The sequence below is a fragment of the Narcine bancroftii genome, chromosome 2 (assembly GCF_036971445.1).
Source record: "Narcine bancroftii isolate sNarBan1 chromosome 2, sNarBan1.hap1, whole genome shotgun sequence".
Classification (NCBI taxonomy): domain Eukaryota; kingdom Metazoa; phylum Chordata; class Chondrichthyes; order Torpediniformes; family Narcinidae; genus Narcine; species Narcine bancroftii.
In genome coordinates this window covers 288,508,353-288,522,858 of record NC_091470.1, presented here as the reverse complement: position 1 = coordinate 288,522,858, position 14,506 = coordinate 288,508,353, and the positions used below count along the sequence as shown (strand labels likewise).

The 14,506-nt window shown below is 41.4% G+C and overlaps 1 protein-coding gene across 2 annotated transcripts in view; it reads right to left on the bottom strand.

Annotated features, from left to right (window-relative positions):
• Positions 1–8,628, bottom strand: part of lactb2 (lactamase, beta 2) — a 38,303-nt gene extending 29,675 nt beyond the window's left edge. The window contains exon 1 of one of the 2 annotated variants that reach the window (XR_011352236.1): positions 8,421–8,628. Coding sequence is in view for 1 of the 2 variants with exons in the window: in XM_069921253.1 (XP_069777354.1) it covers positions 8,421–8,542 (122 nt within the window). In the remaining variant the exon portion in view is untranslated. The remainder of the gene's footprint in view (positions 1–8,420) is intronic. The other variant, XM_069921253.1, reaches the window with a different exon arrangement.
• Positions 8,629–14,506: the final 5,878 nt, after the last annotated feature.

The window sequence follows — 14,506 nt, the reverse complement described above, 5'->3', positions numbered from 1 at the left end:
TCATTCAGAAAGTCATGAGATCCATGAAACCTTGCTCTCTATGTGAATTTGGAATTGGTTTATCTGTAAAACTCAGAAATATAATCTGCCTGGAGCTCGGTGTCTCATGGAGGTCCACAGGGATCTGATCTGGAACCCCTGTTCTTTTGTGATTTTTATAAATGACCTGGACAAAGAACTGGAAGGATGGCCAGTAAGTTTGCAGGTGATACGAAGGTTGGAGGTGTTGTGGCTGGTGTAGAAGTTATTGTAGGTTACAATAGGATAGATACAAGATGCAGAGTTGGGCAGAAAAGTAGCAGATGGAATTCAACCCAGACAAGTGATAGGTGATGGATTTTGGAAGGTTGAACTTGAAGGTGGAGCACATGGTTAACAGAGGTCCAAATCTACTGATCTCTCAAGGCTGCTGCGCAGGTTGATAGGATAGTTAAGGTGGCTTATGGTGCTCTGGCCTTCATTAGTTAGGGGAATGTGTTCAAGAGCGCTGCGATAATGTTGCAGCTCTATAAAACTCTGGTTAAACCACACTTAGAATAGAGTGTTCATTTCTAGTCTATTCATTACGGGATGTAGAAGCTTTGGAGAGGGTGCAGAGGAGATTTACTAGGACGTTGCCTGGATCTTGCCTTATGAAGCAAGATTAAAAGAGCCAGGGCTTACTCCTTTAGAGCAAAAAAATAATGAGAGATAACTTTATAGAGGTACATAAGATAACGGCGGGCTTAGGTAGGGTAGATAGCGGCACTTTTTCCCAGGGTGACAGCAGCAAATACTAGAGGACATCTATTTAAGCCAAGGGGAGGAGAGTTTAAGGGAGATGTCTGAGACAAGCTTAAAAAAAAACCGCAGAGTAGTAGGCGTCTAGAATGTATTGGCAGGGGTGTGGGTGGAGTCTGGTACATTAAAAGCATTTAAAAGATTCTTAGACAGGTAAATGGATGCAAGAAAAAGTGTTACGGGTGTGAGGTAAGGAAGATTTAGATAGTTGAGTAGTTTTTTTTATATGTTGGCACAAAATGTGCTATAATATTCTGCATTTTAAAAGACTTATTAGAAAAGGCAGGGTCAACAAAAATAAAGAAATCAGTGGCAGTATGGATAAGAAATTGGTTTAAAGGCAAAATTGAGTCATGCAAAATATTCTTTTTATCATACTGTAGGATGGGAGTCATATTTCCTAGGGGTTAGTAAGAGGATATTTGTTTTTATTTGATATATATTAATGATATGGATGCAGGATTAAGAAAAAATTATATAAGAGAAAATGTCATAATAAACTGAATGAGCAGTTGAGCATCAACAGAATGTAATAGTGTAAAGTGATACAGAAACAATTGAAAACAGCACTGTTTTAAAGGGAATACACACATAAATCTTTGAAAATGGCAGGACAAGATAGTATTTTGGAGAATGCCAGATCCTAAAATCCATTGATTACAAAAGCATAGAGGTTGCGCAAGTATTTAATAAAACAGTGGTCAGGGCACAATGGAACATCACATCGAACTCCTTTTCTCTAACTGTGAGGATGTGAATACTCCTGAAGGTACAGATTCCTTTCAATGGTTCCCGGAATTAGAGATTTCAGATACACGGTTGGAGAATATGATGTTTTGCTCCTTCGAGTAAAGTTAGAGATTTATAAAACCACAAGAATGTATGACATAGGAGCAGAAATAGACTATTTAGCCCACTGAGTCTGCTCCACTATTCAATCATTAGCTCATCCATTTTCATCACTCAGCCCCATTGCCCAGCCTTCTCGCCATAACCTGGCTAATCAAGGATCTCTGACTTGCCTCCACAACCACCTATGGACAAAAATTCTACAGATTCCCTACCCTCTGACTAAATAAATTCCTCTGCTTCTCTGTTCTAAGTGCATGTCCTTCAATCCTAAAGTGCCTTCTTTTCCTAGACACTCCTACCTTAGGAAACAACCTTTCTACATCTACTCTGTCCATGCCTTTCAACATTTAAAATATTTCAGTGAGATACCCCCCCTCGTTCTTCAAAATTCCAATGGGTACAGGTCAAGCGTCATCAAATGTTCCTCATATAACTCTTTCATTCCCAGGATCATCCTTGTGAATCTCCTCTGAACCATCTCCCTTAAATGAAGAGCCCAAAACTGCTCACAATACTCCAGGTCAGGTCTCAACAGTTCCTTATAAATTCTCAACATCACATCCCACATCCCTACTCTTGTATTCTATTTTCTGAAGAGGGCATGCAGAATCATTGAGGACCCCTTCCATCCTGCACACAGCATATTTCAGCTGCTCCCATTGGGAAGAGATACAGGAGTATCTGAGCATGCACGAACAGGCTGTGTTCCCACAGGCAGTGAGAATGCTGAACGACCAAAGGAACAGCTCACACTATATAGATAAGATACTTGATCTACGTATGTATTATGTGTCTGTATGTGTGTCACGTCTGGTTGAGTATCTGCATGTTTTGCACTGAGGACCAGAAAATGCTGTTTCATTGGGTTGTACTATTAGATGACAATAAACTTGACCATTCCTCTTGAAATCAATTCCAGCATTGCATTTGCCTTCTTCACCACCAATTCAATCTCAGGGTATCCTGCACAAGGACTACCAAATCCCTTTACATCTGGGATTTTTCAATTTTCTCCACATTTAGAAAATAGGTTGCCCATTTATTTCTTCGACCAAAGTACATGACTGTACACTCTCCGACACTGCATTTCATTTTCCACTTCTTTGCCCATTCTCCTAATATACAAGTCCTCTGCAGCCTTTCCGTTTCCTCAGCACTTCCTGCTCCTCGACCTACCATTCTATCACCTGCAAACTTGGCCACAAAGCCATTAATTCCACAATCTAAATTATTAGTATAGAAAATAAAAAGTGGCTCGAACACTGACAGCCATGGAACACCACTAGAAACTGGAAGCCAACCAGAATATGATCTCTGTGTTCTGACTCTCTGATTTGTGCCAATCAGCCAAAGTTCTATCCATTCTCATATACCATGGTTTCTTATCTTATTAAGTTGCCTCACATGCAACACCTTTTCAAAGGCCTTCTGAAAATCCAAATACATAACATCCACTGCATTTCCTTTATCTAGCCTGCTTGTCACTTCTTCAAAGAATTCCACTAGGTTTGTTAAGATTTTCCTTTAAGGAAACCATGCAGACTTTAACCTATCTTGTCGTGTGCCTCCAAGTACTCCATAACCTCACCACTGATAATCAACTCCAACATTTTACCAATCACTGACGTCAGACTAACTGGTCTATAATCTTCTTTCTGCTGCCTCACTCATTTCTTGAATAGTGGGGTGACATTTGCGATTTTCCAGTTCTCCGGGACCATACCAGCATCAATTAGTTCATGAAAGATTATTATGATCTTGCGCTCAACATCAGCAAAACCAAGGAGATGATTGTGGACTTCAGGAGGAAGTCGGGGGAACACAACCTAGTCCTCATTGAAGGCTCAGTAGTGGAGAGGCTCAAGAACTTAAAATTCCTGAGTGTCAACATCTCCGAGGATCTGTCCTGGCATCTCCATGTCAACGCAATCATGAAGAAGGCTACCAGTGGTTATATTTTGAGGTGTTTGAGGAGATTCGATATGTCACAGAAGACTCTCAAATTTCTACAGGTGTACCATGGAAAACATTCTGGCTGATTGCATCACTGCCTGGTAAGGAGGTGCTAACTCTCAGGACAAGAATAAACTCCAGAGGGTTGATACCTCAGCCTAAGACACCACAGGCACAAGACTTCACTCCAAGGATACCTACATGAGGTGGTGTCTAAAAAAAGCAGCCTCTATCCTCAAGGACCCTCAACACCCAGGCCATGCCTTCTTCACCTGCTACCATCAGTGATAAGGTACAGGAACCTAAAGCTGCCATGTAAAATGGGGTTAACCGGGCAGTTTGCACAGGTAGCACCCCACTCATGCAGCAGCTTGAAAAGGTCCAAATCCAAACTGGTCCCTGACCTAATCAGAAGTAGTCAGGAAACCCAGTTAAACTTAACCAGCATACTCGCTGGTGTCACCTGGGTAAAGTGCCTGCCACGATCCGGGGGGGGGGGGGGGGGGTGGGGGGTAAAGAGGGGTTACTGCAGTGGGGCCCATGGTGGATTTAGGAGAGGTCACAATCGGGGAGAGTGAGGTCATTGCCATGGTGGGGGGGGGGGGGAAGAGGCCACGGGAAGGGGAGAGGGGTTGCTGCCATGAGGTGGGGAGGGGTGAGGGGCCGCTGCCACGGGGGAAGAGTGCGGGTCTCAAACTGCCGGTGCTGCGAACACCACTCCAGTTGTGACAGCTCAAAATTTGCAGCAGCGTGACGTTGCTGAGGGGGGGTGGTGCGATTGACGGGATAGGTGTTGATTGTAGATGGGGCCACAGCTGACAGGGGGACTAACTGGGGGGGGTGGTGAGTGATGGTGGGTGGGGACTGATGGGGGTTCGACTGATGGCCAGTGGGCGATTTACAGCCGGGGGGGAAGAGATTTACCTATAATTCCCCCGAGTGCGTGATGCGTCACTTACCACATCATCGCGGGGGATGGGATTCCCCTTAAATTTCCGGGTTGCCGATTTAATGGGTTGATCTCCCTGCAGCTTATAAGGTGTTGGAAGCATCTTTGCCCCAGTAGTCGCATCTGTGTCCCAGGAGGGCTACCCGGCTTAAAAGTGCTTAGTGGGACTGCCATCAGATTCCTGAATAATCATTAAACGAAAGGCACTGTCTTTTTTTTTGTGCACAATTATTGTTATTACTTTATTTTTTATAGCAATGTCGTAAGATGGTTATATGAATGTTTTCACCATGATGCTGCTGTAAAACACCAAATTTCATCAGGAGAATAAATCCTGATCATGTAATGACTGGATTGTTGCAACATATAGAGAAGGAAATTTGCCATCCTTACCTAGTCAACAACCTTGACCATATAATTCTAGATAGGAACATAGGAAGTAGGAACAGGAGTAGGCCAAAAATGGCCCATCGAGCCTGCTCCGCTATTCAATACGATCATCTAATTTATGACCTAACTCCACCTACCTGCCTTCTCCCCATATCCCCTAATTCCTCTATCTAACCGAATTTTAAATATGTTTAATGAAGCAGCCTCAACCACTTCCCTGGATAGAGAATTCCAAACATTCACTACTCTCTGGGAAAAACTATTTTTCCTCATCTCTGTCCTAAATCTACTCCCCCGAATCTTGAGACTGTGTCCTCTCGTTTTAGTTTCCCCGGCAGGCTCAAAAAAACCTTCCTACATCTATCCTATCCATACCCTTCATAATCCTATATGTTTCTATAAGATCTCCTCTCATTCTTCTGAACTCAAGCGAATACAATCCGAGATGATTTAATCTTTCATCACAAGTCAACCCCTTCATCCCAGGGATCAACCTAGTAAACCTCCTCTGGACCGTCTCCAAAGCCAGTATATCCTTCCTCAAATATGGAGACCAGAACTGGACACAGTACTCCAGGTGTGGTCTCACGAGTACCTTATACAGTTGCAACATTACCTCCCTACTCCTGAATTCAATTCCTCTAGCGATGAAGGCCAACATTCCATTTGCCTTCTTAATAACCTGCTGCACCTGCAACCTAACTTTTTGCGATTCATGCACGAGCACTCCCAAGTCCCTCTGCACAACAGCATGCTGTAGTTTTTCACCCTTTAAATAATATTCAGCTCTTTTATTTTTCTTGCCAAAGTGGATAGCCTCACACTTACTAACATTGTACTCCATCTGCCAGACCTTTGCCCACTCATCCAGCTTAACTATATCCCTCTGCAGACTCTCCACATCCTCATTACAATTTGCTCTTCCACTCAATTTGGTGTCATCCGTAAATTTGGCTACACCACATTTTGTCCCTTCCTCCAAGTCATCAATGTAAATGATGAACAGTTGTGGGCCTAACACTGACCCCTGAGGCACCCCACTTACCACTCTCTGCCAACCTGAAAAACTCCCACTTATCCCGACTCTCTGCCTTCTGTCAGACAACCAATTTTCGATCCATGCCAACATACTTCCCTGGACTCCACTTTCCTGTAACTTACTGATAAGTCTCTTGTGTGAGACCTTATCAAATGCTTCCTGGAAATCCAAATATACCACATCAACCTGTTCGCCTCTATCCACCGCACCCATTATATCCTCAAAGAATCCTAACAAGTTTGTCAAACAAGATCTTCCCTTTCTAAAACCATGCCTGATTGAACCCTTACGTTCCAAAAGTTTCACTATTTCATCTTTAATGATGGCTTCAAGCATTTTTCCAACTACAGACGTCAAGCTAATTGGCCGATAGTTTCCAGTCTTCTGCCTACATCCCTTCTTAAAAAGTGGCGTGACATTTGCTGTCTTCCAGTCTGCCAGGACCTGCCCAGAATCCAAGGAATTTTGGTATATGACCACCAATGCATCAACTAAAACTTGTGCCATTTCCTTCAGAACCCTTGGATGGATATCATCAGGACCAGGCGATTTGTCTGGCTTTAGTCCCATTAGTTTCTCCATCACTACTTCTTTTCTAACAACTATTTTATCAAGGCCTTCCCCAACATTCGCATCCTTAACTCTGCACTTAGGCATGCTGGACGAGTCTTCCACCGTGAAGACTGAGACAAAATATTTGTTTAATGCCTCGGCCATTTCCTCACTTTTTGCTACCAGTTTTCCTTTCTCATCCTCCAAGGGTCCTATGTTAACTCTGGCCACCCTCTTCCGTTTTATATATTTATAAAATTTTTTGCTTTCTGTTTTTATATTTTGTGCCAATTTACTTTCATAATCCTTTTTCCCATTTCTTATTACCCGCTTTGTAACCCCTTGTTGTCTCTTAAAGTTATCCCAATCTTCCAGTTTCCCACTGCTCTTTGCAGCTTTGTACACTGGCGCCTTCAATTTTATATTCTCCTTTATTAACCACGGTTGATTTTTCCCTCCCTTGCTGCCCTTTTTCCTGACCGGAATATATTTTTGTTGAGCATTACAAAATATTTCTTTGAAAATCTTCCACTGTTCCTCAACTGTTTCATCAATTAGCCTGTGCTCCCAGTCCACTCTGCCCAATTCCTCCCTCATCCTATGGTAGTCACCCCTCTTTAAGCATATTAGTGTTAGATCTAACTATTTCCCCTTCCATCTGAACGAAAAATTCAATCATACTATGATCGCTATTTCCCAGATGGTCTCTGACTATTACATCATTTACTCTACCCATCTCATTGCACAACACTAGATCCAGGAGAGCATTTTCTCTTGTGGGTTCCTTAACATGCTGGTCAAGAAAGCTATCGCGGATGCATTCTATGAAGTCCTCTTCCAGGCTCCCACGACCAACTTGATTTTCCCAATCTATGTGGAAGTTAAAGTCCCCCATGATTACTGCCGTATCATTATTACATGCCTCACTTATCTCTCTATTTATTTCCTGTGCCACTAAACTATTGTTACTTGGTGGGCGATAGATAACACCCACTAATAATTATTTTCCTTTTGTTATTCTTTATCTCTACCCAAATGGACTCAACATTATGCTCTTTAGATCTTATATGATCCCTCACTATTGCCTGGAGCTCCTCTTTGATTAAGAGTGCAACTCCACCTCCCTTACCAGCCTGTCTATCTCTTTGCACCACCTGATACCCTTGAAAGTTTAATTCCCATTTAGGGTCACCTTGTAGCCACGTTTACCCTAGGCATGGGTACCGATTTGCGCCTCAAGTTCACTAACCTGATTTCTAATACTGCGGGCGTTCAGATAAAGTGTCCTTATGCTCTTTGTCCTTTTAATATCTAGTGACTTCTGTAACCTTTTCTTTTGATTTTTCTGCCCACTATTGCACCAATTAGCAAATGGATAAGAAAAATCCAAATGAATTTAAAAAAAAGTCTGGTGCAGGGGCTTTGTGGAAAGATAGGCAAGAAGATCAAAGTGGGCAAAATAAACAAGGCTGTCAAAATAGATCAGTGTGTGGATGTTGCAGGGGTCAGATAGTAAGAGGAGCGCAAATAGGGTGAGCCAATGGTTTGTGAAAAAGAACCCATCAACGGTAAGAGAAAGTCAGTTCAACACCCCCAGCAAGAATTGAGAAAGAGGAAAGAAATGACTTTTAAGTTGCAGAGAGGATGGGAGAGAGATGGATATTTTTCCATGACCTATATGGGCTTGCAAATTAAACGCTGACCAAGTCCCATCCCCATGACCACAAATAGGGTTAAATTTCTGGACGTGCTCTCGGCATCGACTGAGCAGCCAAGAAGCCACCTTGCCAGGAGCGCTCCTGCACACAGGTAACACAGGCGACCGATGCAGGGTCTGGGCGGAGCGGTTCACGCTCACTGCCGCCTCCGCTTCGTCCGGTCCACCCAAGCCCCTGGCCTACTCACCGGGGGCCGGTGCCCACCAGGTACGTGTTGGTCCCCTGGAGGGTCATCGGGCTCGGGTTACAGCCCAACACCCGAACCACCCGCGCCGACAGCCGCTGGACTTTGGGCAGAACCGTCGCCATCGAGTCGCCGGAACCGTCGACCCCCCCCCAACTCGGCCCCCTGCTCCGTCACGCGGACTCCGCCAATAACCGGGGCCCTGAGCAGTGACGGGCGGCTCCGAGCAACAGTGGGCGCGCCGAACGCAACGGGGGTGGACCAGCTCGCAAGGGCCCAATGTCGGGAGGTGGCTCGTTAATGTTTGATGAACTATGGGCTAGTTTGTACCGTCAGCCGCTGCCTGTCTCGAATTATTTGGTGAGATGAGCAGGAGGATCCAAATATGCAATGTTGCTCATCAAGACCGTGGCTCCTTGGGTCGGACCACAGTTTACAGTCCCCCCCCCCCCCCCCCTTTACCTTGAGGAGCTGAGACCGAGGAGAAGCTGCTCAAGCAACAGAGGGGGGGAAACGACAAGATGCAACAGTATATTATGACTATTTGTCTTCTAAATGTACGAGTCTGCGTGCTTTGCACCAAGGACCAGAGAATGCTGTTTTATCAGACTTGATCAGGTCGTGGTCAGCACAGAACATCCAACAGGCACTCGACAGATACGGTGGGCTTCTTCCCTCAGCAGACTTGCCAAGGCTGCTGGTGACAGGTGCCTTCCCGCTCAGATCCTTCCTGTGCAGTAGAAATATGACCCCAAGATGTCTGTGGTGGAGTGGAAGACAGTCGCCCACTTCTTTGTAGAATGCAGATTGGCTAAGAATGTGTGGAAGAGGCTGCAAGTGCCCTTGTCATTGATCATCCCCAGCAGCAGGGTGACAGGGGGCTCCCTAATTTCCAGGCTGTCACCGAGGACTCATCTGCTGGAAGATCACTGGAACAAAAACAGAAAATACTGCAAACACTCAGCAGGGCAGGAACATCTGTGGAAAGAGAAACAGAGTTGTAGTGTTTCAGGTTTTTTTAAAATATTTTTTTATTTTTCACACTATGAACCATATCAATCAAAATACACACAAACATTTCCCTCTTGAATATACACCGTGGTATTTTCCCCCCTCCCTCCTTCCCACCCCCTCCAAACCCAGTAAACATTCAACACATACAATACAATAAAACCATTAAACAATGTCATCACACAATGAAAATAAACAAGAAAATGGTGTCATCTACTTTTACACACTGGATCAGGTCATTTTGTCTTCTTATCATTTTAGGGGGTGAAGGTCTGTGGTAGAACTCTGTTGTGTTCCATGTACGGTTCCCAAATTTGTTCAAATAATGTGACTTTATTTTTTAAATTATATGTTATTTTTTTCCAATGGAATACATTTATTCATTTCCATGTACCATTGCTGTACTCTCAGGCTCTCTTCTGATTTCCAAGTTGACATTATACAATTTTTTTGCTACAGCTAACGTTATCATAATAAATCTTTTTTGCGCTTCATCCAGTTTGAGGCCTAATTCTTTACTTCTTATATTACTTAGAAGAAAGATCTCTGGATTTTTTGGTATGTTGTTTTTTGTAATTTTATTCAATACCTGATTTAGATCTTCCCAAAACTTTTTCACTTTCTCACATGCCCAAATTGCATGTCCTATTGTTCCCATTTCCTTCTTACAGCAAAAACATCTATCTGATACTGTTGGGTCCCATTTATTTAACTTTTGGATCGTGATATATAGCCTGCGTAACCAATTATATTGTATCATGAGTAACCTCGTGTTTATTATATTTTTCATAGTTCCAGAGCATACCTTTTCCCATATTTCATTTTTTATCTTTATGTTTAAATCTTGTTCCCACTTTTGTTTGGGTTTATTGCTTATTTCATCATTTTCCTTCTCTTGCACCTTGATGTACATGTTTGTTATAAATCTTTTTATTATCGTTGTTTCTGTAATCACATATTCAAAGCTGGTTCCTTCTGGTAATCTCAGTCTGCTTCCCAATTTGTTCTTTAAGTAGGTTTTCAGTTGGTGGTATGCAAGCATTGAACAAAAACTATTCCATATTTGTACTTCATTTGTTCAAATGATAATAAATTATTTCCCAAAAAACAATTTTGTATTCTTTTAATTCCTTTTCTCTCCCATTCTCTCAAGGAAAGATTATCTATTGTGAAAGGGATTAGTTGATTTTACGTCAATAATTGTTTTTTTCCTTTCTACGTGAATCTTCTTCCATATGTTGAATAAATGGTGCAGTACTGGTGAACTTCTATGTTGCACCAAATGTTTCAGGTTGAAGACCCTTTGTTAGAACTGTGAAAGAGTGCAAGACAAGTTAAGTTTAAGTTGTAGAAAAGGTAGAGGAGAAGGATTGGATAGGACAAATGAAAAAGCCTCAATCTATTGCTGGTATCCACTCTGTCCCACTACTAATCATAAAGGCTAATAAATGGAGTTAAGCAGGAAAGTCTGCAAATGCTGTGATCTCTTCTCTTTGGCTTGGCTTCGCGGACGAAGATTTATGGAGGGGGTAAAAAGTCCACGTCAGCTGCAGGCTCGTTTGTGGCTGACAAGTCCGATGCGGGACAGGCAGACACGATTGCAGCGGTTGCAAGGGAAAATTGGTTGGTTGGGGTTGGGTGTTGGGTTTTTCCTCCTTTGCCTTTTGTCAGTGAGGTGGGCTCTGCGGTCTTCTTCAAAGGAGGTTGCTGCCCGCCAAACTGTGAGGCGCCAAGATGCACGGTTTGAGGCGTTATCAGCCCACTGGCGGTGGTCAATGTGGCAGGCACCAAGAGATTTCTTTAGGCAGTCCTTGTACCTTTTCTTTGGTGCACCTCTGTCACGGTGGCCAGTGGAGAGCTCGCCATATAACATGATCTTGGGAAGGCGATGGTCCTCCATTCTGGAGACGTGACCCATCCAGCGCAGCTGGATCTTCAGCAGCGTGGACTCGATGCTGTCGACCTCTGCCATCTCGAGTACTTCGACGTTAGGGGTGTAAGCGCTCCAATGGATGTTGAGGATGGAGCGGAGACAACGCTGGTGGAAGCGTTCTAGGAGCCGTAGGTGGTGCCGGTAGAGGATAATGCAATATATAACACAAGGTGCTGAAGAAACTCAGTGGGCTATGCAACATCTATCGGAAGTAAGGGTAACCATCATTCTTTGATGAAGGGGTCAGGCCAAAAACGTTGGTTACCCTTTTCTTCCTATAGATGCTGCATGACCTGCTGAGTTTCTCCAATACTAATAAATGAAGTTGAGTAGAAGTCTAAGAACATATAATCAAATGGTAATCAGACTCTCAGGTTTTATTGACCAGCTTACTATTTGACCTATCTCAGTTCAACTATTCATATTCTATTTGAAATATTCTCCTGAATCAGTTCCATGACAACAGCCCTGTACTTATTTGCAAGTTTTCACTGATCGAAAAATATTTTACTTCCTCAAGAACTTAAATGACTTCAATCCCAATGATCTATTATGAGCTCAGAGGACCCCAAAATCCAGCAGCAATAGATATTCACCACGACAAATGGTTTCTTAAACAAAAGTTGCTTTTAATTATCTTTTAACATGAAAATAGAATCAAACTTTAACATCTCTTTTGATTTACTTAACCAAACTTAACCCCCTTCTAATTCTAAGCACACGTGTATGTAATATGTGTGTGAGTTCAGAAAAGTTATTTGGTTCACAGTCCAATCTCACTTCTCATTCCTCCAAGTTTACTGGTTTTTTTTTTTTTTTTAATTTTTTATTTTTCACACCATAAATCACAATAGCCATGATATACACTTTTTCTTTTCCACACATTTACAGTGACTTTTTCTCCCTCCCCCCTCCCTCCTCCCAAGCCACCCCCCCACCCCCCCCCCCCTCATCCATTTTAGTTATACAATCTAGGTTGCATTAATTCAGTTAGACAATGTTGTCATTCAACAAAAATACACCAGAAATTCTACTGAGTCCATTCTTTTCTTTTCTTCTCCTTCCATCAACTTAGGTAATGTTTGTTCCCGGTAGGTTTTCGCTATTGTATTTAATGTAAGGCTCCCATACTTGTTCGAATATTTCAATATTATTTCTTAAACTATATGTTATTTTTTCTAATGGAATACATTTATTCATTTCTATATACCATTGTTGTATTTTCAAATTATCTTCCAATTTCCAGGTTGACATAATACATTTTTTTGCTACAGCTAGGGCTATCTTAACAAATCTTTTTTGTGCATCCTCCAAGTCAATTCCAAATTCTTTATTTTTTATGTTACTTAGGAGAAAGATCTCTGGATTCTTTGGTATATTGTTTTCTGTTATTTTATTTAATATCTGATTGAGATCATCCCAAAATTTTTCTACTCTCTCACATGTCCAGATTGCATGAATTGTTGTTCCCCTTTCTTTTTTACATCGAAAACATCTATCAGATACTGTTGGGTCCCATTTATTTAACTTTTGCAGTGTAATGTATAGTCTGTGTAACCAATTATATTGTATCATACGCAGCCTCGTATTTATTGTATTTCTCATCGTTCCAGAGCATAACTTCTCCCATGTTTCCTTTTTTATCTTTATATTTAAATCTTGTTCCCATTTTTGTTTAGTTTTACCATTTGTTTCCTCATTTTCCTTTTCTTGCAGTTTAATATACATATTTTTTATAAATCTTTTGATTAACATTGTATCTGTAATCACATATTCAAGGTTACTTCCCTCTGGTAAACTCAAGTTGCTTCCTAATTTATCTTTCAAGTAGGATCTCAGTTGGTAATATGCCAGCGCTGTATCTCCAGTTATATTGTACTTATCTCTCATTTGTTCAAAGGATAAGAATCTACTTCCTGAAAAACAATTTTCTATTCTTTTAATCCCTTTTTTTTCCCATTTTCTAAAGGCAAGGTTGTCTATTGTAAAAGGGAGTAGCTTATTTTGCGTCAATATTAGTTTTGGTATTTGGTAATTTATTTTATTTCTTTCTACATGAATCTTCTTCCATATATTGAGGAGATGGTGTAATACTGGAGAAGTTCTATGTTGTACCAATTTTTCGTCCCATTTATATAATATGTGTTCAGGTATCTTTTCCCCTATTTTATCTAATTCTAGTCTCGTCCAGTCTGGTTTTTCCCTTGTTTGATAAAAATCTGATAGGTACCTTAATTGTGCGGCTCTATAATAATTTTTGAAGTTTGGCAATTGTAAGCCTCCTTGTTTATACCATTCTGTTAATTTATCTAGTGCTATCCTCGGTTTCCCCCCTCTCCATAAAAATCTCCTTATTATTTTCTTTAACTCTTTGAAGAATTTTTCTGTCAGTTGTATTGGCAATGCCTGAAATAAGTATAGTATCCTTGGAAAAATGTTCATTTTAATACAGTTTATCCTTCCTATCAGTGTTAGTGGTAGCTCTTTCCAATGCTCTAAATCGTCCTGTAATTTTTTCATTAGTGGATTGTAATTGAGTTTATATAATTGGCCTAGATTTTTGTTTATTTGCACACCTAGGTATCTTATTGCCTGCGTTTGCCATCTGAATGGGGATTCCTCCTTAAATTTTGAGAAATCCGCGTTATTCATAGGCATTGCTTCACTTTTATTTACGTTTATCTTGTATCCCGACACTTCTCCATATTCCTTCAATTTCTTATATAGTTCTTTTATTGATAGTTCTGGTTCTGTTAAGTACACTATCACATCATCCGCAAACAGACTGATTTTATATTCCCTGTCTTTTATTTTTATTCCTTTTATATTATTATCTCTTCTTATCGATTCTGCTAGTGGTTCTATAGCTAGCGCAAACAATAATGGTGATAGTGGGCATCCCTGCCGCGTTGACCTGCTTAAGTTAAATTGCTTTGATACATGTCCATTTACTGTCACTTTCGCTAACGGTCCCTTATATAATGCTTTAATCCAATTAATATACTTCTCCGGTAAACTGAATTTTTGCAATACTTTGAACAAGTAATTCCATTCTACTCTGTCGAAGGCCTTCTCTGCGTCTAAAGCAACTGCTACTGCCGGTGCTTTATTTCCTTCTACTGCATGAATTAAGTTAATAAATTTA